The sequence below is a fragment of the Dendrobates tinctorius genome, unplaced genomic scaffold (assembly GCF_039654945.1).
Source record: "Dendrobates tinctorius isolate UK_male_01 unplaced genomic scaffold, ASM3965494v1 ptg000030l, whole genome shotgun sequence".
Taxonomy (NCBI): domain Eukaryota; kingdom Metazoa; phylum Chordata; class Amphibia; order Anura; family Dendrobatidae; genus Dendrobates; species Dendrobates tinctorius.
Window position 1 is genome coordinate 11,930,299 of NW_027361698.1, and position 21,961 is coordinate 11,952,259.

The window sequence follows — 21,961 nt, forward strand, 5'->3', positions numbered from 1 at the left end:
TTTCCAGGTAACGCTGAGCGCAGCATGACCTTTAGAGTCTGACGTCACTCAGAAGGGGATAAGAACAGTGCTGGACACCAGAGAGAGCAGCGTTAGGTGAGTATATTAATACACTCACACTACAATACATGTTCGTATACACACATGAATAAAAAGTCAATAAAAAACTTAATGGAAGTGCTTCTTTAAGTCTAATCTAATTGATCAATCGGTCTAGTCTATTGACTTAAAAAAGCACTACTGGAGATGGCATTAAAACAAATAAAATAAAGGGAAAATTACTGAACTATATTTGGCCATGTTTCAGTTCATATTGTCAACCCATCTCATGTCTTGAGAAAGAGTCCCACTACAGACAAAAATGTCACATGGCCAATAAAGTTCAGTAATTTGCACTTTATTTTTTATTTATTTATAGTGCTTTCTCCATTTGTGCATTTTTATATTCATATTTGGCACTTACTTGGGAGGCTTGACACCCAGACTTATTCTTTGCAACCAGCGGGTGCTGGTCTATTATCTATCTATCTATCAGCCATCGCCTTGCATCGGTATACTGTTTGTGTACCGTATATTATTTATTTCATTCTAATTATATTTCTGTATTGCTCTTGTAAAGACTAATTCTATTTGACGCTCTGTATGTGCACTATCTACAAGATCTGTTACTGGTACAAGCCTAGACACACAAACGGGTAATCATTAAGTCATTTCTGCAAGACAGGTCCTCAGTTCTGGAATGATGTGGAGCCATGTATGATCTCACCACAGAAAGTCCTCTGAATTTCCCCAGTGGAAAACTGCAATTACTGAGCTTCTCTGCCTGAGTGAAACACCATCAGATAATAGTTCTTTCTTGTTAAATTTGATTAATCTTTTGGGCATATTTCAACTTGTTTTTACTGGAAGGTTTCCAGGGGTATACACCGTGTAACATGCCCTCGGATTTATTCAGATTAAAGGAAAACTTCAGTTCTAAAAAAAAATATACATATAATAGTAATCTTTATTTTTATATAGCGCTAACATATTCCCCAGCACTTTACAGTTTGCACACATTATCATCACTGTCCCCGATGGGGCTCACAATCTAAATTCCTTATCAGTATATTTTTGGAATGTGGGAGAAAACCAGAGTACCCAGAAGAAACCCACGCAAACGCGGGGAGAACATACAAACTACTTGCATATGTTGCCCTTGGTGGGATTCGAACCCAGGACTCCAGCGCTGCAATGCTAACCACTGAGCCACCGTGCTGCCCATACCTCCCTTTTTAAGTTTTCTCTCGTGGGCAAAAATCTTGGGGTATACAGGGTGTTATTGGGTAGGTGCTCCTGGCATGTCATCAGCATGCTCCACCAGCACTTCTTTGGACAGCCCAAATACAGGAGTATAGAAGTTAGGGAAGATTTATTAAGCCGTCTGTCAGCAAAAAAATAAGTGACCAAACTGTCTCCTCCATTCAATCCATCTCTCTCTTCTTCCTCTTCCTTGATTTCCCACTTTGCCTTTATTGGAACCAGAAGAGGGTAGAGATGGTGGGATTGGGAAGACCCACTGAACTGTTTGACCATACCAATCTGGACTGAGAACCTGTGCTTCATTTGAATTTTCATTTTTTAAAGAAAAATATTCAGGATTGAGAGTCCTCAGTAGTTGATACCTTTTAATGGCTAACTGAAAAGATGGTAATACATTGCAAGCTTTCGAGACTACTCGGGTCTCTACATCAGGCTAGACTAATACAACATCTGAAGTCACATATTTATGCACAATACAGCACAGAAAAAATGCAATAGATAAGACAAGTGATGTGAAGCAGAACTATCAATATGGGAGAGGGAGAAACATAAATATAAACATTGGACCAGTTCATAGATAAGGAGTCCGGATGTTTTATGGTCCTCTGATTGGGGTCTAGTTCTGTGTTGTAATGCCCCCACAAGGTTTTAAAAGGAAATTCCTTAACTGATGTAAAAAGACATAAATCCATGCGACACATTCATTCCAGCACTGAGAGTGTCAAAGTTCGTCATAAATTTGTACTCCCAAACTCGTCTCTCTATCTGAGATGTGAAGTTACCTTTCAATACCAGTAATTTCATATCCATGCTGCTGTGATCAGGGATACAGAAATGTTTTGCCACAGGTAGATCCATTCTTTTTTCTCTTATTGTGTGACGATGAGGATTCATCCTTTTTCTAAGCTTTTGCCCTGTCTCCCCCACATACAGACCCCCAGTAGGACATTTAGTACAGATAATTAAGTACACCACATTAGATGTGATGCAGCTGAAATTATCAGGGATCTTGTAGTCTTGATGTGAGTTGGGGATCTTTATCTTGTCCGTGGTCATTATAAATGGACAGGTTTTACATTTTTTCTGGTTGCAAGGAAAGGTTCCGGCAGCTATTGGAGAGGACAGGGAGCTTCTGACAATGATGCTTCTTAAATTTGGGGGCTGCCTAAAACACAGCAGTGGGGGGTCTGGAAAAATGGATTTTAATCGGTCATCTTTTTGTAGTAAAGGTTGTAATTTCCGTGCAGCTCCCCTTAGCACCTCCAGATTTGGGTTGTAGGTGACTACAAGAGGCACTCGGTTATTTTCTTCTTTAGCTTTGTAATGTAGCAGGTGATTCCTTGACAATCTGGTGGCTCTTGTAATTTGGTTTTCAATTGTTCTTGGATGGTAACCCTGATTCAAAAAGGTCTTTTTGAGGCGACCAAGGTGTTTGTCTCTATCCATGGGGTTGGAACATATACGATTGTATCTGATGGCTTGGCTATAGATAATAGAGTTCTTTATGTGTTTTGGATGGAAACTGTCCCATTTAAGGTATGTTGGACGGTCGATTGGCTTCTGATACAGGGATGTCTCTATTTCATTGTTTTTTAGCTTAATGATGGTGTCCAAAAAATTAATCTCAGTACTGGAGTAGTTGAGTGTTAAATTGATGGTGGGATGAAATTGATTAAACTGTTCGTGGAACGTCTTTAGCTGTTGCTCAGACATAATCTAGTGACAGACACACTTCAGCATTTTGTCTGTTAAGTGTCTGTGGCCCATAGTTTTGGAGAAATTTACAGTTTATCAGATGGAGCACTGCCTCAGTTTTCATTAGCTGCCAACTAGCCCCACACTCCTGCCACTGATTGACAGCTTTCTCCGTATAATTGTGCATAGGTCAATCTGTAGGTGTGAGCTGAGTAACTGCATAGCCCCGAAATACCAAGGATTCCATAGCTCGTGTATTGCATTGAGAAGGTCTCCGTCTTCCCCAGTGCTGCATCCGATGGCGTAATTGTAATCTGCTTCATTTACGGTATATAGTGTCACCAATTCAAAGTGAATATGTACAGAAAACATCCGGCATTCCGGCAAAAATGAACAATTCATGCACAAGGATTGGGGCCCCTGTGTATAAGAGCTTATAATTTGAGGAAAAAGGATTAACACAAGCAGATACTCTAGTTTAGTCACTATCTATAGGCAGCTACCGTTCTATAGATATACATCCAGTTTTGCCAGTATTCCTGTAAGAAATTTATTAAAATTCCCACTCCAGAAAAAAATGTTTAAAACATGCTGTGTATAGCAGAAATCAGTCCTGTTTGTTAAGGAGTCACACATTCAGGGGTCTTTGGGGGTGGTGAATCCTGCCGCTCTATCTTTTCCCTCTAGATTACCAGAACCTTGATGTTGTTTATTTGGGTCTATTTGGGGTTCTGGTATTTTTGGTAGCAACAATTGTTCTAATCTTCAGAGAGCAGATCTGTCTTTGTTATGGCTATGAGTTCTGAACACAAGCTACACCAGAAGTTTCCATGCACTACTGTATATAAAAAGACACATATGCATGTTTTTCTCAATATCTGACTTGAAATCAGATTATACCTTACCCCTTTTTAGGTCAAGTAGGATTATCATAATTATTAATATTTGCCAAATGCCAGAATATTAAGAGAGAGAATGTTTTGAGGCATTTTTATTACTTACTGCAAAAGTCAAAAGTTTACATACATCTCATTAGTATTTGATACCATAGCTCTTAAACTGAATGACTTGGATCAAACTTTTGGGATATCTTTCCACAAGTTTCTTGTAATAGTTGGTCGGAATTTGGGCCCATTCCTCATGACAAAACCGGTGTAACTGACCCAGGTTTGTAGGTTTCCATTCTCGCACCTGCCTTTACAGCTTTGCCCATAAATTTTAAGGGCTTTGTGATGGCCACTCCGAAACATTGACTTTGTTATCCTTAAGCCACTTTGTTACCATTTTGGCATTATGCATCAGGTCATTGTCCATTTGGAAGACCCATTTCTGCCCAAGCTTTAACTTCCTGTATGATGTCTTGAGATGTTGCTACAGTATTGCCACATAATCTTTTCTCATGATGTCATCTAATTTGTGAAGTGCACCAGTCCCTCCTGCAGCAAAACATACCCACAACATGACGCTGCCACCCCTGTGTTTCACAATTGGAATGGTGTTCTTAGTCTTGCAAGCTTCTCCCTTTTTCCTCCAAACGTAGCAATACTAATTATGCCCAAAAAGTTCAGTTTTAGCTACGTCAGACTATAGGACATGTCTCCAAAAATTAAGGTCTTTGTTCCTGTGTGCATTTACAAACATTAATCTGGCCTTTTTATGTTTCTTTTGGAGTAATGGCTTCTTCCTGGCAGAGCGGCCTTTCAGCCCATGTTGATACAGTGCTTGTTTCACTGTGGATATTGACACAATCTTACCAGCTTCCGCCATCATCTTTGCAAGGTCTTTGCTTTTGTCCTTGGGTTGATATGCACATGTCAGACTAAAGGGCCCGTTACACATAGCGATATCGCTAGCAATATCGCTGTAACGTCACTGGTTTTGTGACGTAGCAGCGATATTGCTAGCGATATCGCTACATGTGATACTTACCTCCGACCGGCTCCCCCGCTGGCTATCGCTGATCGCGCGGGAACGTCCTGGACCATTTCTCGTCGGGTGCTTCCTGCTGGGCTTCCTGTGGCGCCGACGAGCGACGCGTGGACGCAGGCGGGAGGACGTAAGGATCGCCTCGTCTTACAGGTAAGTAGCGACCCCCGACCGCTGCTATATCGCTGGTGAGATCTGCCTGTGTGGCAGCTCACTAGCGACCACTTAGCGATGCATCAGCGATCCATATCGTTGTCGGGATCGCTGGTGCATCGCTTAGTGTAACGGTACCCTAAAGCACGTTCATCTCTGGAACACAGAACCCGTCTCTTCCTGAGCGGTATGATGGCTGGACATCCCCATCTTGTTTGTACATACGTGTAATTGTTTGTATAGATGACTAAGGCACCTTCAGGTATCTTGAAATTGGACCCAAAGATGATCCAGACTTGTCCAAGTCCACAATTCTCTTCCTGATATCTTGGCTGATGTCTTGAGACTTTCCCATGATGCTACACAAAGAAGCATTGTTTTTCTTGTGTGCATTAAAATACATCCACAGGTGTGTCTCTAACTCAGATGTTGCCAAAAAGCATAATAATCTTAGTGTATGTAAAATTTTGACGTTGTAGTAAGTAATAAAAATGTCTTAAAACATTCTTCTCTCTCATTTTTCGGGCATGTGGCAAATATTGATTATTATGGTAATCCTAATTGACCTAAAACGGGAAAGGTTTATTCTGATTTCATGTTCGATATTGAGAAAAACATGCATATGTGTCTTTTTTATAGTGTTTGTTAACTTCTGGTGTCGACTGTATGTAAAAAACTTCGTTTACATTAAAGGGATTGTACACTAAAGGACAATCACTGCTTCGTCACTTTAGAGTTTCATGGAAAATCAAAATAATCACTACTCACCTCCTACAACTGCACCGTCCCTGCGATGTCAGTGCTGCTACTCTCGAATGTTCACTGTTGACAGCTGCTGTGTGGTCAAGCCATTACTATATCAGTCTATCAGTCAATAGAGCCGTGGAAGCCTCATTTGCATATGACTTAAACACAGGACTTTTCAGTAAGGGAGCAATAGCTTGTGTAAGCAAAGGTATAGATGACATTGTCTTTCAGATAGCAACATGAACATATAAAAATCTGGAGGATGGATCATTCTGACAAATTCCTTTTAAGGAGGGGTAGTCCAATAGAGGACAACCCTTTTACATTTTAATAGATTAACTCTGTTGATTTCTCCTGTACTTATTGGTCAGTTGTCCTTCGGTTAAAGTCCTGGGGAAACGTAGAAATTTCTACCAAATTGGACTTCTTTCTTATGGAGTGGGAAGAGGGGTTGGAGTGTGGGATGGGGTAGCATACTAGACATCACTACTATTGAGTGCTAAATGTGGTTTCTGTGGTTGTGTTGGCAGCAGTACACAAAGAAAATGAGGTGTAAGTGTCATTAGTATACTACTTCAAGAGTTCACATTGTCTGAACATCTAAAAAATGGAATTTCCTGTTGAGAGGTTTTTTTTTTTTTCCGTTTTTACCTAAACAATAAATATATCTTTAATTTTTGTAAGAGTAAAACAAAGTAAGTGCTTTGCCTGTGTGTGAGCTAAAAACTTGAAGGTTGATTGATGGAATCTTAGTGAAAGTGATGAATTTGTAAGAATTGTGGGTCTTCTTTCTCTGTAATTAGTGGCAATACTTGTTACAAGGCAAGGGATAAACTGAAGCTTTTCCATAGCTCTTATGACTACTGTGTAACCTTGTATTTCATAGTACTTTTATTACAAAAAACTAGTGTCAAATTTCAGTGCTCCCTGTCACTGAGATACCAAGTGTAATAGCTTTCCAGTATTGGGTTCCCTTGGCTTGCCGGCTATGGAATACACCAAGCAAGCTGTAAAAGTTACGATGACAGTATGTAAAATGCTTGGCCATAGAACTCTTTATATGGATTGTCCAGTTTAGTGAATCCTTTTCTATATGCCTACAAATTAGGGATTTTAAGTTAATGGAGGAGGGCCACTGTTCAGGACCTTTATCCATTGGCTAGAGTGAACAGTGGTTATCAACAGTCTTTCATTACGGAGGACCTATCCTGCATCACACAGATACCCTATTAAATTTCATGAAAAGTATGTAATGCTGAAAGATGTCCGGCCTCACGACACAAATCTGCAATTACTCTATGAGACTGCACACTTGTGAATCCTTACTGTAACCATATGTATGCAAATCAAATGCTTGTGGTCATGCGCCTCCTGGTTCTGGCGCCAGCACCACGCTGTGAGGATCTACAAGTCTGCAGTCATATGGAGTGAGAACAGACATGTAACCTAAGGCCGGACAAAAATTTAACTGTCACTGTCATATTTCCTCACAAAGTACGAATGGTTGACCAGAGTCCCCACCCAGAGTACACTTTGTGATCAGCTTAATGTGGTCTTCTGTATTTCTTTTTGTTACCTGGTCTTCTGTTTGTCTGCAGAGAAGAGAATGCTGAGTCGTCAGCGATCCGTGTAGGATTTGTCACCTACAATAAGGTTCTACACTTCTACAACGTGCACAGCAAACTGGCCCAGCCTCAGATGATGGTGGTGACGGATATGGCTGAAGTCTTTCTGCCTCTGCTGGATGGTTTTCTTGTCAACTTTAATGAATCCAGAACAGTCGTTAACAAGTAATATACTTGGCTTATTATGTAGTACATGATTACTTTCTTAGGATATAAAGTCTGTTCTAATAATCTGGATTGGAAGTAAAAAATTCCAATGAACTATGTAGTGCAGTGATGTATTTCTATAGTGTTGTGTGTTAAGTTGCTCGGACATTCGGTGATGGGATTTCTTTTTCTTTTGCAGCCTACTTAATCAGATACCAGATATGTTTGCAGACACTAATGAAAGTGAAACTGTGTTTGCTCCAGTTATCCAGGCGGGCATGGAGGCGCTAAAGGTTAGAATGGCTTTTCTATTACTAAAATATTAGAACTTAGTTTTCATTTTTAAAGACTGTAGGATAACTTTCTGCACATATACAGTGTGGGAAATAAGTATTTGATCGCTTGCTGATTTTGTAAGTTTGCCTACTGAGAAAGACATGAGCAGTCTATAATTTTAAGGGTAGGTTAATTTTAACATTGAGAGATAGAATATCAAAAATAAAATCAAGAAAATCACATTGTATAAATTATATAAATCTATTTGCATTTTGTAGTGAGAATTAAGAATTTGATCCCCTACCAACCATTAAGAGTTCTGGCTCCTACAGACCAGTTAGATGCTCTTAATCAACTCTTTACCTGCATTAAAGACAGCTGTCTAAAGGTACTGTCACACTTAGCAATGCACCAGCGATCCCAACCAGCGATATGACGCGGTCAGGATTGCTGGTGCATCGCTAAGTGGTCGCTAGTGAGCTGCCACACAGGCAGATCTCACTAGCGACATCGCTGGGGACGTGGGTCGCTACTTACTTGTCACACCAGGTGATCCTGCGTCCTCCCGCCCGGCTCCACGCGTCGCTCGTCGTCACAGCAGGAAGCGCCGCAAGAAGCTGACGACGAGAAACAGTCCAGCCTGTTCTCGCGCGATCAGCGATGACCAGCGGGGGAGCGGGTTGTAGGTAAGTATCACACACAGCGATATCGCTAGCAATATCGCTATAACGTCACAAGTTATAGCGATATTGCTAGCGATATCTCTTAGTTTGACATGCCCTTTACATAGTCGCCTTTATAAAACACTCCCGTCCACAATCTCAATTAATCAGTCAGACTCTAACCTTTACAACATGGGCAAGACCAAAGAGCTTTCTAAGGATGTCAGGAACAAGGTCATAGACCTGCCCAAAGCTGGAATGGGCTACAAACCCATAAGTAAGACGCTGGATGAGAAGGAAACTGTTGGTGCAATGGTAAGAAAATGGAAGAAATACAAAATGACTGTCAATCGACATTGATCTGGGCACCATGCAAAAGCTCACCTCGTGGGGTATCCTTGATCATGAGGAAGGTGAGAGATCAGCCTAAAATTACGCGGACGGAACTTGTTAATGATCTCAAGGCAGCTGGGATCACAGTCACTGAGAAAAACATTGGTAACACATTACGCCGTAAAGGTTTAAAATCATGCAGTGCCCACAAGGTCCCCCTGCTCAGCAAGGCACATGTGCAGGCCTGTCTGAAGTTTGCCAATGAACACCTAGATGATTCTGTGAGTGACTGGGAGAAGGTGCTGTGGTCAGATGAGACAAAAATTGAGCTCTTATGCATTAACTCAACTAACCGTATTTGGAGGAAGAGAAGTGCTGCCTATAACCCAAAGAACACTGTCCTCACTGTCAAGCATGAAGGTGGAAACATGTTTTGGGGGTGTTTCTCTGCTAAGGGCACAGACTACTTCACCACATCAATGGGAGAATGGATGGAGCCATGAACCATAAAATCCTGAGTTACAACCTCCTTCGCTCTGCCAGGACATTAACAATGACTGAGTCTTCCAGCAAGACAATGACTCAAAACATAGAGCCAAGGCAACAAAGGAGTGGCTCAAAAAGCAGCACATTAAGGTCATGGAGTGGCCAAGCCAGTCTTCAGGCCTTAATCCCATAGAAAACTTGTGGATCGAGTTGAAGCTCCGAGTTTCCAAGCGACAGCCTCAAAATCTTAATGATTTAGAGATTATTTGCAAAGAGGAGTGTACCAAAATTCCTCCTGACTTGCGCAAACCTTATCATCAACTACTGTTTGCCAACAAGGGTTTTGCCACCAAATATTCTTATTTGCCAGAGGGATCAAATACTTATTTCTCATTGCAGAATGCAAATAAATTTATATAATTTACACAGTGATTTTCTGTATTTTATTTTTGACACTCTATCTCTCAATGTTATAATTATCCTAACCTTAAAATTATAGACTGTTCATGTCTTTGTCAGTGGGAAAATGAGAAAGAAAAGACACGCACTCTTGCTAAAGTAGGTGCAGACTGAGCGTGAAATTAACCACTCACGTTTATCCAGACGGAAAACAGTCACACTCACAATCTTGATGCAATTTGCTGAAAAAGTTCATTCTGGACACCAAAATGTAGAGAAAATATTTCACCGCAGTGTACAAATTATTTCATAAGGTAGGTAACGTTTCGACCATGTCCCAGGTCTTTATAAAACCTTATAAGGATGATTCAAAGAGTATCCCATTGCAAGCTTCTCAGTGTGCTGTCTCAGGAACAAACGCGGTGTTTGTTCCTGAGACAGCACACTGAGAAGCCCGCAATGGGACGCCTATACCTTTCTACCTTTACTCTTTGAATCATCCTTATAAGGTTTGATAAAGACCTGGGACATGGTCGAAACGTTACCTACCTTATGAAATAATTTGTACACTGCGGTGAAATATTTTCTCTACATTTTGGTGTTCAGAATAAACTTTGTCAGTGGGAAAACTTACAAAATCAGCAAGGGATCAAATACTTATTTCCCCCACCATACGTCCAGTGTGGTGTCTTGTAAAGCTGTGTATTAACCTGTTTTTTGTCAGGACCTGAATTATAAAATGAAATAAATTCTCACATTCCCTGAAAAAAGATGCTCAGCAGTAAGAATGTCACTGTCCACTTTACAATTATGGGAACGTCATGCAATTTTACATTAGTTCTTTTGTTAAAAAAAAAATGCAGTAACATGAAACATGCAACACATCCTAAATATAAGTGCAAAATATGCAGCGTTCATGGGCATCGTTATGCCTGTGTTTTCATGCATTTATCTACATAATCATCAGAACTAAAGAGACCAAAAATCTCTGTGATTAGGTGCAGGAGGTGATTATATGTGAAACTGCTCATATAGAGTAAAAACAGCTCCCTTTACTGTCACAGTAAGTGATCAAATCCTCTGTGAATGATACGAGGGTGATAACATGAAGAAAAGTTCCTGTATCCCCCCCTGGCATCAGTGTTTCTTCATAATGTCACATCCCCTTCCCTTAGGCGATGTGCACACGTAGTTTTTTTGGGTGTGCGGATTTTGGAGAGAAAACCGCAGGTAAATCCGCAGGACAAAAGTCCTGCAGTTTATCTGCGGTTTTGCCCTGCGGTTTTACACCTCATAATGGATGAGGTGTTAAACTGCAGCGTTTCTGCACCAAACAATTGACATACTGCGTATTGTAAACCACAGCAAAACCGCGCGGAAAAATCCGCGCAGCATGTGCACAGCGTTTTTTAATTTCCATAGGAAATAAAGGTACAGTACAACGCAGCAGAATCTGCTGCGGACACGCAGCTGCAGAAACGCTGCGGAACCACAGCAGAATCCGCACCATGTGCACATACCCTTATAAACCTAGTCACACAGTGAACCAGGAAAGTAATATTTTACATGCTGTTGCACCACGAGTGCATAGCTCTGTGTCCAAATATTGCACCTAGAATATTGAGATTTGGTATAATTTGAAAGCTAAGATTTAGGATCTAAGCCCTTGTAGTCCACCTGTATCATATATTCAAAGGCAAGGCATATAATTTTACATACCTTGGCAGAGATAATCCTAGTTGTGTCTACTGTATGGTGTATTCTTAAGGGCCCTTTACACATAGCGATATCAATAGCGATATCGCTAAAGCGTCACCGATTTTGTGACACAGCAGCAATATTGCTAGTGATATCGCTACATGTGACACTTACCTCCGACCCGGCTCCCCCGCTGGCAATCGCTGATCGCACGAGATCGGCCTGGTCCATTTCTCGTCGTTGGCTTCCTGCTGGCGCCAACGAGCGAGCCATGGACACAGGCGGAAGACAGTCACACTCGCCGTGTCTGAAAGGTAAGAGCGACCGCTGACCCCTGCTGCATCGCTAGTGAGATCTGCCTGTATGGCAGCTCACTAGCGACCATTTATCGATGCACTAGCGATCCTGACCGGGTCGTATCGTGGTCGGGATCTCTGGTGCATCGCTACATGTAAAGGGGCCTTTAGCTACATATTTTCCATTTTTCAGCCCAGTGAAGACAATCATGTTGATCAGGAGTCCTGTGTTATGCTTTGTTGCCTCATCCATCTCTAAGGGTGTGTGCACACGCTGCGGATTCTGCTGCGGTTCCGCAGCGGATTTGGCCGCTGCGGTGTACAGTACCATTATTCCCTATGAGAATTAAAAAACGCTGTGCAGACAGGGCGGATTTTTCCATGCGGTTTTCCTCCGGTTTTGAAACCGCAGAAAGAATTGACATGTCAATTCTTTCTGCGGAATCCGCAGCGGTTTGCCATCTCCTCCATTGTGGAGATGAAGAACCGCAGGCCAATCCGCAGGTAAAACCGCAGGTCTTCTGACCTGCAGATTTACCTGCGGATTTTACAAAATCCGCGCGGCCAAATCCGCACCCCAATCCGCAGCGTGTGCACGTACCCTTAGACCTGCAGTTGGGGCCAGCAGCTTGATGAGTTATTACGTTACTCAAATTTTAGTATTGATTAACTTCTAAAGGATACTGTGCTTTACCAAATGGTGTAGTTATAGTCTTTTACTTGACCATACTACCATTTCCTCTTGTCATGGGATATAAAATTCAGAGAGTGATGCATTAGATAAGTCAGGAGTGCAAATTACTAGATGTTGGTCTTTATTAAAAAATTATCTCCAAGAAAGTTTCTGCCATTGATACAAGAATATTTAGAATTGAGAGTCCTCAGTGGTTGATACCTTTTAATGGCTAACTGAAAAAATGGTAACAAATTGCAAGCTTTCGAGACTACTCAGGTCTCTTCATCAGGCATTGACTAATACAACATCTGAAGAATCACGTATTTATACACAACACAGCACAGAAATAATGCAATAGATAAGACAAGTGATGTGATGCAGAATAGTCATTATGGGAGAGGGATAAACATAAATAATGGAGCAGTTCATAGATAAGGAGTGTGAAGGTTTTATTGCTCTCTGATTGTGGTCTGGTTCTGTGTTGTGATGACCCCAGAAGGTCTGAAGAGCAAATTCCTTAATTGATGTAAAAACACATAAATCCATGCGACACATTAATACCTGCACTGAATGTGTCGAAGGTTTTTATAAATTTGTACTCCGAGATTCTTCTCTCTCTCTGAGACTTGAAGTTACCTTTTAATACAAGTAATTTAATGTCCTTCATGCTATGACCAGGGATACAAAAATGTTTTGCCACAGGTAGATCCATTCTTTTTTCTCTTATTGTGTGGCGATGAGAATTCATCCTTGTTCTCAGTTTTTGCCCTGTCTCCCCCACACCCCAGTTGGACATTTAGTACAAATGATTAGGTATACCACATTAGATGTGATGCAGGTGAAAGTACCTGGGATCTTGTAGTCTTGATGTGAGTTGGGGATCTTTATCTGGTCCGTGGTCATTATAAATGGACAGGTTTTACGTTTATGTTTCTCCCTCTCCCATAATGACTATTCTGCATCACATCACTTGTCTTATCTATGATACAGGAAAGATGTATATCTTTGTACCGTGTTAGCCAGTAGATAGAAAAATATTCAGGATTGAGAGTCCTCAGTAGTTGATACCTTTTAATGGCTAACTGAAAAGATGGTAATACATTGCAAGCTTTCGAGACTACTCAGGTCTCTTCATCAGGCTAGACTAATACAAAATCTGAAGTCACATATTTATGCACAATACAGCCTAGAAAAAATGCAATAGATAAGACAAGTGACGTGATAGTTCTGCTTCACGTCACTTGTCTTATCTATTGCATTTTTTCTAGGCTGTATTGTGCATAAATATGTGACTTCAGATTTTGTATTAGTCTAGCCTGATGAAGAGACCTGAGTAGTCTCGAAAGCTTGCAATGTATTACCATCTTTTCAGTTAGCCATTAAAAGGTATCAACTACTGAGGACTCTCAATCCTGAATATTTTTCTTGTCTTATCTATTGCATTATTTCTGTGCTGTGTTGTGTATAAATACGTGATTCTTCAGATGTTGTATTAGTCAATGCCTGATGAAGAGACCTGAGTAGTCTTGAAAGCTTGCAATGTGTTACCATCTTTTCAGTTAGCCATTAAAGGTATCAACCACTGAGGACTCTCAATTCTGAATATTCTTCTATTTACTGGCTAACGCGGTACAAAGATATATATCTTTCCTGTATGCCATTGATACAAACCTTTTTACCTGAGTTGTAAACTTTTTTTCCATGTGTATTATGTTATAATTTCCTTGTTATTTTTTCAGCCGCTTTTCTGGCTTGTTGTAAGACTTTTAAAATCCCAGTAGTGGAAATTGCATACTAAGGTACACATGCTCCCCATTACCCAAACATGCTGGAGACAGGAAAAACTGCCTGAGATTACTGTTCTAGTGCAAATGTCTAATTGCAATCACTTTAAAGTGAATCTGTCAGCAGGTTTTCCAACCCCATCAGAGAGTAGCCCGATGTAGGCAATGAGAGCCTGAATCTAATGAGGTATCAATTAGTTTATGCTGAGAAAGCTAACCCCGCCCCCCACACAAACACCCCAGGCTTTCTACAGAGATAGCTATAGAAAGTGATCTGCTTATCACAGAAGGGGGCGGAGTCATATTTGGAAGTGCATGCCAGCTGGTCACAGGAATTATAATCACCAGGTGATTGAAGCCTCAGTCTAAGTGAACAACAGCACACAGCCGGACGTGTGACACATCATTGAATTCCGTGTTTTAACCCCTACCTCATCCTTTCCTGAGATTACATAGCAAACAATTATTGTGAAGGATGGTCATTATAACAAAAAATGTATTAAAGGTCTTTTACTGAGGATCTTTCACTGGATATTTTTTATATTAAATGTAGAATCTTCTCTAGTTTTTGCTGCTCCCCTGATTCTTTTTCTTCTGTGCGCCTCTATTTTAAAGTTTTGTTTACCGGAAATAACAGTGCAGTTTCCCTTCACCAACTGGGCTGATACCACAAAACTTTTATGTGATTTACTTGGACAAGGATCAGAGGAGAAAATGCAATGAAGACATGGCCACTGCCACAGTTATTCCATGTAAAGTGGAGCTTTGGCCACTGTGATGTGCCAGGGGGTGCAGTGCCCCTATTTACTTGAATGGAGGCTTGCCACAGTTCCCCTGCGCAGTGGGTAGCTGGAGTGCCGCTGTGCTTGGAAATACTGAAGGAGACAATGTGACACTAGTGCTTCATTTTGAGGGCTGATGAGGGTTCCAGAGGCCAGACCCCGACGGCCATAATGTGAGGATGTATAGTAACAATTTGCCATCACTTTATTAGATGGTGTTGTCTAGGCAATAAAGTTGTCTGGTATCCAGGAAAGATGTACATGAACAGGGACCGCAGATTGTTTTATGCAATGGTGCTACTTTGTATTCAATTGTTTTTAAGCGATATTATAACTTTTTTCTCTTTTTATATATTTTCCATTATTCCCTGACATGAATTATTTTTATTACAATCAATTGGATTGTCAAACTTTTCATTTATCAACAGGAAAAGTGATGGGTAGAGTTAAGCAAAAAGATTCACAGGACCCTGACCATGTTGGTAGTTCATGGCCGCCAATTAAGAGCCCTGGGAAACTTATCCTACTTGACGGCATCCCTGCCGCCTTTCTTGATTAGGGTCTTGTGACTCTTTTTGCTCAAATACAGTGATAAGTGTTTGATTTCTGGGATCAGTGGGGGTCCTGTATCCACTGTGAATACTGGCTGCCGTCCATCGCGCTGACACTGTACTCATTGCGTGTCGCCTGACACTGACAAACGCTGTGCTTGGCCATCAGTCAGTTCCACAAACAATGAATGGGCCGCTGCTCCATTCAGAGGTGGGACATTCCCTTTAATATTTGCGTTGATTTCACAATCAGTCTTATTTGATGAGTCTTATGTAATCGGATCACCATTTACAGTCCACAGTGGAGAGGCCATATGACCAGGAAAAAGTGTTCTGTGATGAGCACACTTAATTTAAGACAAACATTTTTCAGCTCCGGTCACAATACTGCATCACACAGAGGCGGAAGGGAGCAAAAAAAAATCAGATTCCCCTTCCCCAGGTTCTTTCCATTATGTGACAGGGTGCCTGTTTCCATATTCCCTACCTGACTTTCGGACCACCTTCTTCATCTTCAGGTGTTTATCTGGGCGGTAGACCTAACACTAATATGCTGTTATGGTATGAATGTCATATATGTTTACATTCTTCAGTCATTCTACACTGTGGTAGCCCACATGCTATCATTCATTATAAAGAAGCCTGGGCCACAAACACTCAGTATGGGACCTGATGATACCTGTATGTATGCTCAAAAAATATTTTAAAAGGTTTGTCCAGCTTTATCAAGAAGGAATTGGTCGGCAAGTTTTCAGCCTCAGTGCATCACCAAGAATATTTTGAATATCAGACAAATGAGATCCTGAAGATGGTGAAGACTTAGAAGAATACAAAGTTTTTTAGAAAGTTACTCAATTAAAACTGAACAGACAATAGCAATGAGATTAAATGTTCTTACATTGTAAAACATTACAAAGTTCAATAGGAGCATGTTTATGAATGCTACATCTATCGTCAAGCTATAAGGATTGTGAAGCTGCAGCAGTAGTGTAGTAGGTAAGCTGGTTGTGAAGAGGACTGATACTGTACTGGTAGATTCCTTATACACTGTGTTTTGCAATGTGCCACTTATAATAACATCGGGCATTTACATTTTGCAAATACCCATTGGTTCCAACTAGTAGTGTCTTCCATGCCACTATTGAGACTTTGACCCTTTCTCGCCCACTATGGCCATTTTATTTAGGAGATATGACCACACATGAAGATGATCCTCTTAACTGAAGTCTATGGGAGTTACAGAGACTGCCAAACTCACGAAGACTTTAAAAGAGAGATCGACATGCAAGCGGGGGTCCCAATTGTGAGCAGTGTATATAGTATCCATTTAGAGTGGGTGAGTGGTGAAGGCCCCGTTGATGTCCCTACCACCCCCCAGGGCAAATGTTCCCCATGGTCTTGTTATAGTCTATTCTGTCTATATTTTATTGTTTCAGTATGGATCCATTTCTTACAGCAGATGATTCCAAATAATGGTCACTCTCATAGGCCTTTACATCTAGTGACAATACACTTTTTAATATCCCTTGTGTAGTAAATTATACACTGGCGCTCCTGTGGTAAAATGGTGGAAGCTGCTGGTGTCAAGTCAGAATCTATGCCACTTCTGAAAGAGTGAACCTGAAGGAAATAGGATATACAGTATGTTCTCTTATATCCTATTTCCTTCAGCTGAACTAGTGATCATTTTTAGCGCAGATGTCCTCTTATATCCTACTTTTTAATATCCCGTTTGATGTTACCAACATAAAGAAGTCACATTATGCCACAGTAAAATACATGGTTCAGCTATTCTAAAGGTCTCCATCTGAAAGGGGGTTTCCTTTTACTCTGACAGCTACTTCCCAATCACCATATTGCCCCATGTAAAATAGTGGCCTCTACTCCTTCCTGGTGCCGGCACCATTCCAGCAACATCGGCGCCGGGTTTCACTTGGCTCACTTGATGATATGCCATGTGAGCCCTGCAGCCAATCAGTAGCCGCTAATTAGCTCCTTCACTCTCCCTTCAGACGCAACTGATATCCAGAAGTGAGAGCTGCTGCTACTTTTAGCTTCCTACAACTTTGTCCATTGGGGCTCACAATCTAGATTCCCTATCAGTATGTCTTTGGAGTGTTGAAGGAAACCGGAGAACTCTGAGAAAACCCACACAAACACGGGGAGAGCAAATGTCAATTATATCGGAAGCAAGTGAGAGTGAAGCAGTTGCTGATTGCCTGCAGGGCTCATGTGACCAACAGTGTCACATGGGACCGAGCACCAACCTCAGTGGAACATTGTTGGCACTAGAGGTGAGTATAGACTGTTATTATTTTACATGGGGGAATATGGTGATTGAAAATCATTTATCCGACTAGTGGATAACCCTTTTATGGATGCTAGCATAGTTAAACTGTGTGATACTATAAGTTACATTTATCATTGAGTATCCATTTATATATAGACCTGCTTTATTATTTATATGCTCCCATTTTTTTCACTCCCAGGCTGCAGAATGTGCAGGGAAACTCTTCATCTTCCATTCATCTCTTCCAACTGCAGAAGCCCCAGGAAAACTGAGGAACAGAGATGACAGAAGAGTGATTAACACGGACAAGGAAAAGGTACAAAGAGTCTAGTAGATGACTTGAAAGCTAGGATGGATACAGGCCTGTAGCAGTGTGTAGAGCTTTTTTGTATTTACTGTGTTACATTCTATACCGTTAGTACATATGTTCATTTACACTGGGAGTTCATCATGGCATTGGACATAAAAACATAGGCTCCGATTCATCATTGCCTTTGCAACTATTGTTTGCACCCAATCCATTATTCTTTTTGCTATGTTTTTTTTTTAAAGGGAAACTATCGCAGGATTGTGCTCAGTAACCTACAGACACTGTCAGGTTGGCGCCATTATACTGATTACAATGATAACTGGATGATGAAATCCGTCTTGTGGTTGTTGTTTAATCTTTATTTTCAGTTTTGAGTTAATGATATGCTCGTGCTCCGGGACGGCCTGTGGGGGTCTTCATGTGGTGCTCTGATTAGGATTCATACTGAAGGTTATCCTGATTTAAAAAAAAAAAAATCCACCGATCTGAAGCGGTTATCTATTATGCACATAACAGCGTAGCAAGCACTGTATTGTTGGGCCCCATTCAAGTGAATGGGGTTCGGGTCCGCTGCTCAGTGTCTCTGCTGGTTGACAAACGCCCAGTGTGAACTTACACTAATAGTGTTCAATTGTGTCTTTTCTTTTTTCACTTTTCCTATCTCATGAATTGTATTTCTTCATATACATATTATATATAAAAGACATATATATGTATATATACTGTACCTGTACAATTTAGTCTCCATAGAAAGCCTTGGAAACAAATTAATTGCGCTTCCTGCAAAAGTAAATGCTAATGATTTTTCTTACTCAAATGATTCCTATTTTGCATTGATTATATGCTAATTCTTCTACATAAAGAATTTATGTAGTTTAAATACCAAGCTAATTAGCCATTTAATACAGATTTCATTGCAGTTACAGTCTAATTACTCTTCCAAAGCAGTTTAATATGTTATGTACTAGACAAATTGGTAGGCATAATGTGTTTTATTTGTCTTTCTTCAATATTATTCATGTCACCTAAAGCATGTTGTTATTAATTACTAGTCTTTCATTCAGCTTTCCTAACAGTTTTTTAGCAGCTTTTTTTTCACTTGTAAATGACCTTGTGCAGTTGAACCCTTTGCTGGCTGACCCAGCTAATTTTGACTTTCATGGTCAGGCCAAGTTTTAGAAATCTATTGTCATTTCATCTTGTAATCACTCTGAAACACTGATTCTGAGAATGTTTTTCGTGACATATTGTACTTCATGATAGTAAAAATTTGTTCAATATCATCAGCGTTTATTTGTGAAAATATCATAAATTTGGTGTCATTTTCAAACTTTTTGTCTTTATATCCTGAAACCAGTTAGTGATACTGTACAAAATAATTACAGTAATAACATTTCCCATATGTCTACTTTATATTTTCATCATTTCTCAAATGTCATTTTATTTTGTTAGGCTGTTAGCGGGGTTAAAATTTTTGCAGCAATTTCTTATTTTTTCAACAAATTTAAAAAACCTGTTTCTTTAGAGACCTAGTCAGATATAAACAGACCTTGCTGGGCCTATATATTGGAAACTCCCGAAAAGTGATACCATTTTAAAAACAGCACCCCACAAATACTTCAAAACTGTTGTCATGAAATTTTTTAACCATTCAGGTGCTACCTAAATGTTTCTTTAGCCCCAATTTTTTCACTTTTACAAGAGGTAATGCAGCGCCCCCTAGGGATGGGGATACTCGGTACCGGGCCATTCAGTTCTTAGAGGGGATGTCACGACAGCAGTGACCTGGTCCGTAGCCCTGGGCGTGCAATGAATACAAAGAGGATGATGATTTTAGGGAATAAAGATGGGGATGATTAGTGACGCCAACCATGGTGTTCGGCAAGGAAGGTGATAGCCGACGCTGCAAAAGAGACCGCTGGGGCTGTTGGTGAGGCAGCAGAGTTGTTACAGCTCTCCACAGGTAGAGCTAAGCCCCAGGGCAGTTATAGGTGTTAGAGGTGATGATGGTGGTTGTGGTGCAAGGCAGGTGATGCTGTAAATAAGTAAGAGGACACAGTGGAGTGCAGTCTTCACACTTTTACTCACAGTTCTTCCAGTTACAATCCCCAGCCGGGGTGCTGAGTCCTCCGGGTCGGTGGTTCAGCCAGCTCTCAGGTAATTTGAGGTACACTGTGTTAGAACCCCCTTCAGATTTTCCTTCCCTGGCTGTCTCACTGCACTGGCTCCCTCTTCTCTTGCCCTGCACCTTCACACACAGTGTCCCAAGCCAGCAGCCTCAGATCTTGTCAGACGACGTACTCTAGGTCCACTTGATCCTATCCACCTGCCTTTTCTGCGAATGTGTATGGATGTGGCTGCAGCACATGCAGATACTGCAACCTCCGGTTAGCTAGCTGAGTCCTGGGGCCAGTCCCCTACTGTGACCTGGTCCCTCCACCCGACTACGGTTGGCGTGGATACGGGCCCTACGGGCGGATTCCTCACTACCCGTGCCCCTAGGACCCTTTCTTTCTCTCTTCCACTGAAGCTTATCTTTCTGTTGTTCTGTCTTTCCTTTCTCTCCTTCTACTGTCTTCTGGTCTAGGGACGAGCTCCTCACTGCTCAAGTCCCCAACTCCAACTGACTCACTCTTTTCCTGTCACTTCCTTCAGCTACTCTCCTCCTGCTTTCTCCACCCACACCCTCTACCCAGTCCCTCCCTGCGCCTGAGAGGTCTGGTGTTGGATGCGAGTGTGTGAGTTCTGGGTGGTGCTCCCTCCTTAACCTGAGAGTGGAATACCACACCTCTGGATAAGGTGCGGTACCTCTGTGGTGACTGAACCCTCAGGGGCACCACAGTAACACCAAAAAGTGGACCCCACAGTTTGATACCCACTTTCTTATGATTGCAATGATACCCCACATGTAGTCATAAAGTTCTGCTTGGATGAACTGCAGGGCTCGGTACGAAAGAGCAATATGCATGTTGCAAAACTGCAGAAACCTCCCCATATCTGACCCCATTTTGGAAACTCAAGGATTTTATCCAGGGGTATAGTGAGGATTTTGACCCCACAAGTACTGCACAGAATTTAATAACATTAGGTCGTCCTTTTGAATATGTTGTCATATCCTCATTATTTTTTTTGTAAGTTTTGAAAAAATCCTGAGCCTAACCCTAAACCTAACACTAACGGAAATGCAGGAAAGAAATAAAATTAGGATATAAAAAACAGTGAAAGCTTGTAATCTGACTAAGTGAATGACAGAGAGATGGGTGATCAAGGGGGTGCTTAGCGAGGCAAAGACCGAGTACTGTCCTATTTACTAATTATTGGGCTTTTGATCACTGTGACAGGGTTTATCACAGTGATCAAAAGTCAGCAGCCCATTAGAAAAATCCCTCGATTTCCGGGTGCAGGCAGACAGGTCTCGGCGGGCTCACTGCGCATGGGCCCTCCATTTTGTTTCAGTAGAAGGAGGAGAGGGGCTAGGGATCGTGGATCCAGTACACAGATACAATTGGGGGCATCATTTCTCTCTTCTGATATGTTATATAATTTCAGAGGAGAGAGAAATGATTTTTACACTTGATCTCACTTTTTTTTTTTTTACGTGATCGCCGTTCTTCGTTGAATACGGCGATCACATGATTGGGGTCCGTGAAAAACGGCCCTTTTTGTGTTCCCCAGGGTCTCAGCAACCCCCGGTAGCTGAGACCCCAGAGATTTTCGGACTCTGGGGGGTGCTATTACCTTATTCCCGATTCCGTTTTAAAACGTCGATGAGGTAATAAGGCCCCTGAGCGTCCTCCGTTTTTATGCATATTGGCAGTCGTTA

At 41.3% G+C, this 21,961-nt stretch overlaps 1 protein-coding gene across 5 annotated transcripts in view; it reads left to right on the forward strand.

Annotated features, from left to right (window-relative positions):
* Positions 1-21,961, forward strand: part of SEC24D (SEC24 homolog D, COPII coat complex component) — a 177,895-nt gene that overhangs the window by 103,369 nt on the left and 52,565 nt on the right. For all 5 annotated transcript variants that reach the window (XM_073571857.1, XM_073571858.1, XM_073571856.1 and 2 more), the window contains exons 12-14: positions 7,422-7,613; positions 7,795-7,888; positions 18,028-18,144. In XM_073571857.1, coding sequence (XP_073427958.1) covers positions 7,422-7,613; positions 7,795-7,888; positions 18,028-18,144 — 403 coding nt within the window. The remainder of the gene's footprint in view (positions 1-7,421; positions 7,614-7,794; positions 7,889-18,027; positions 18,145-21,961) is intronic.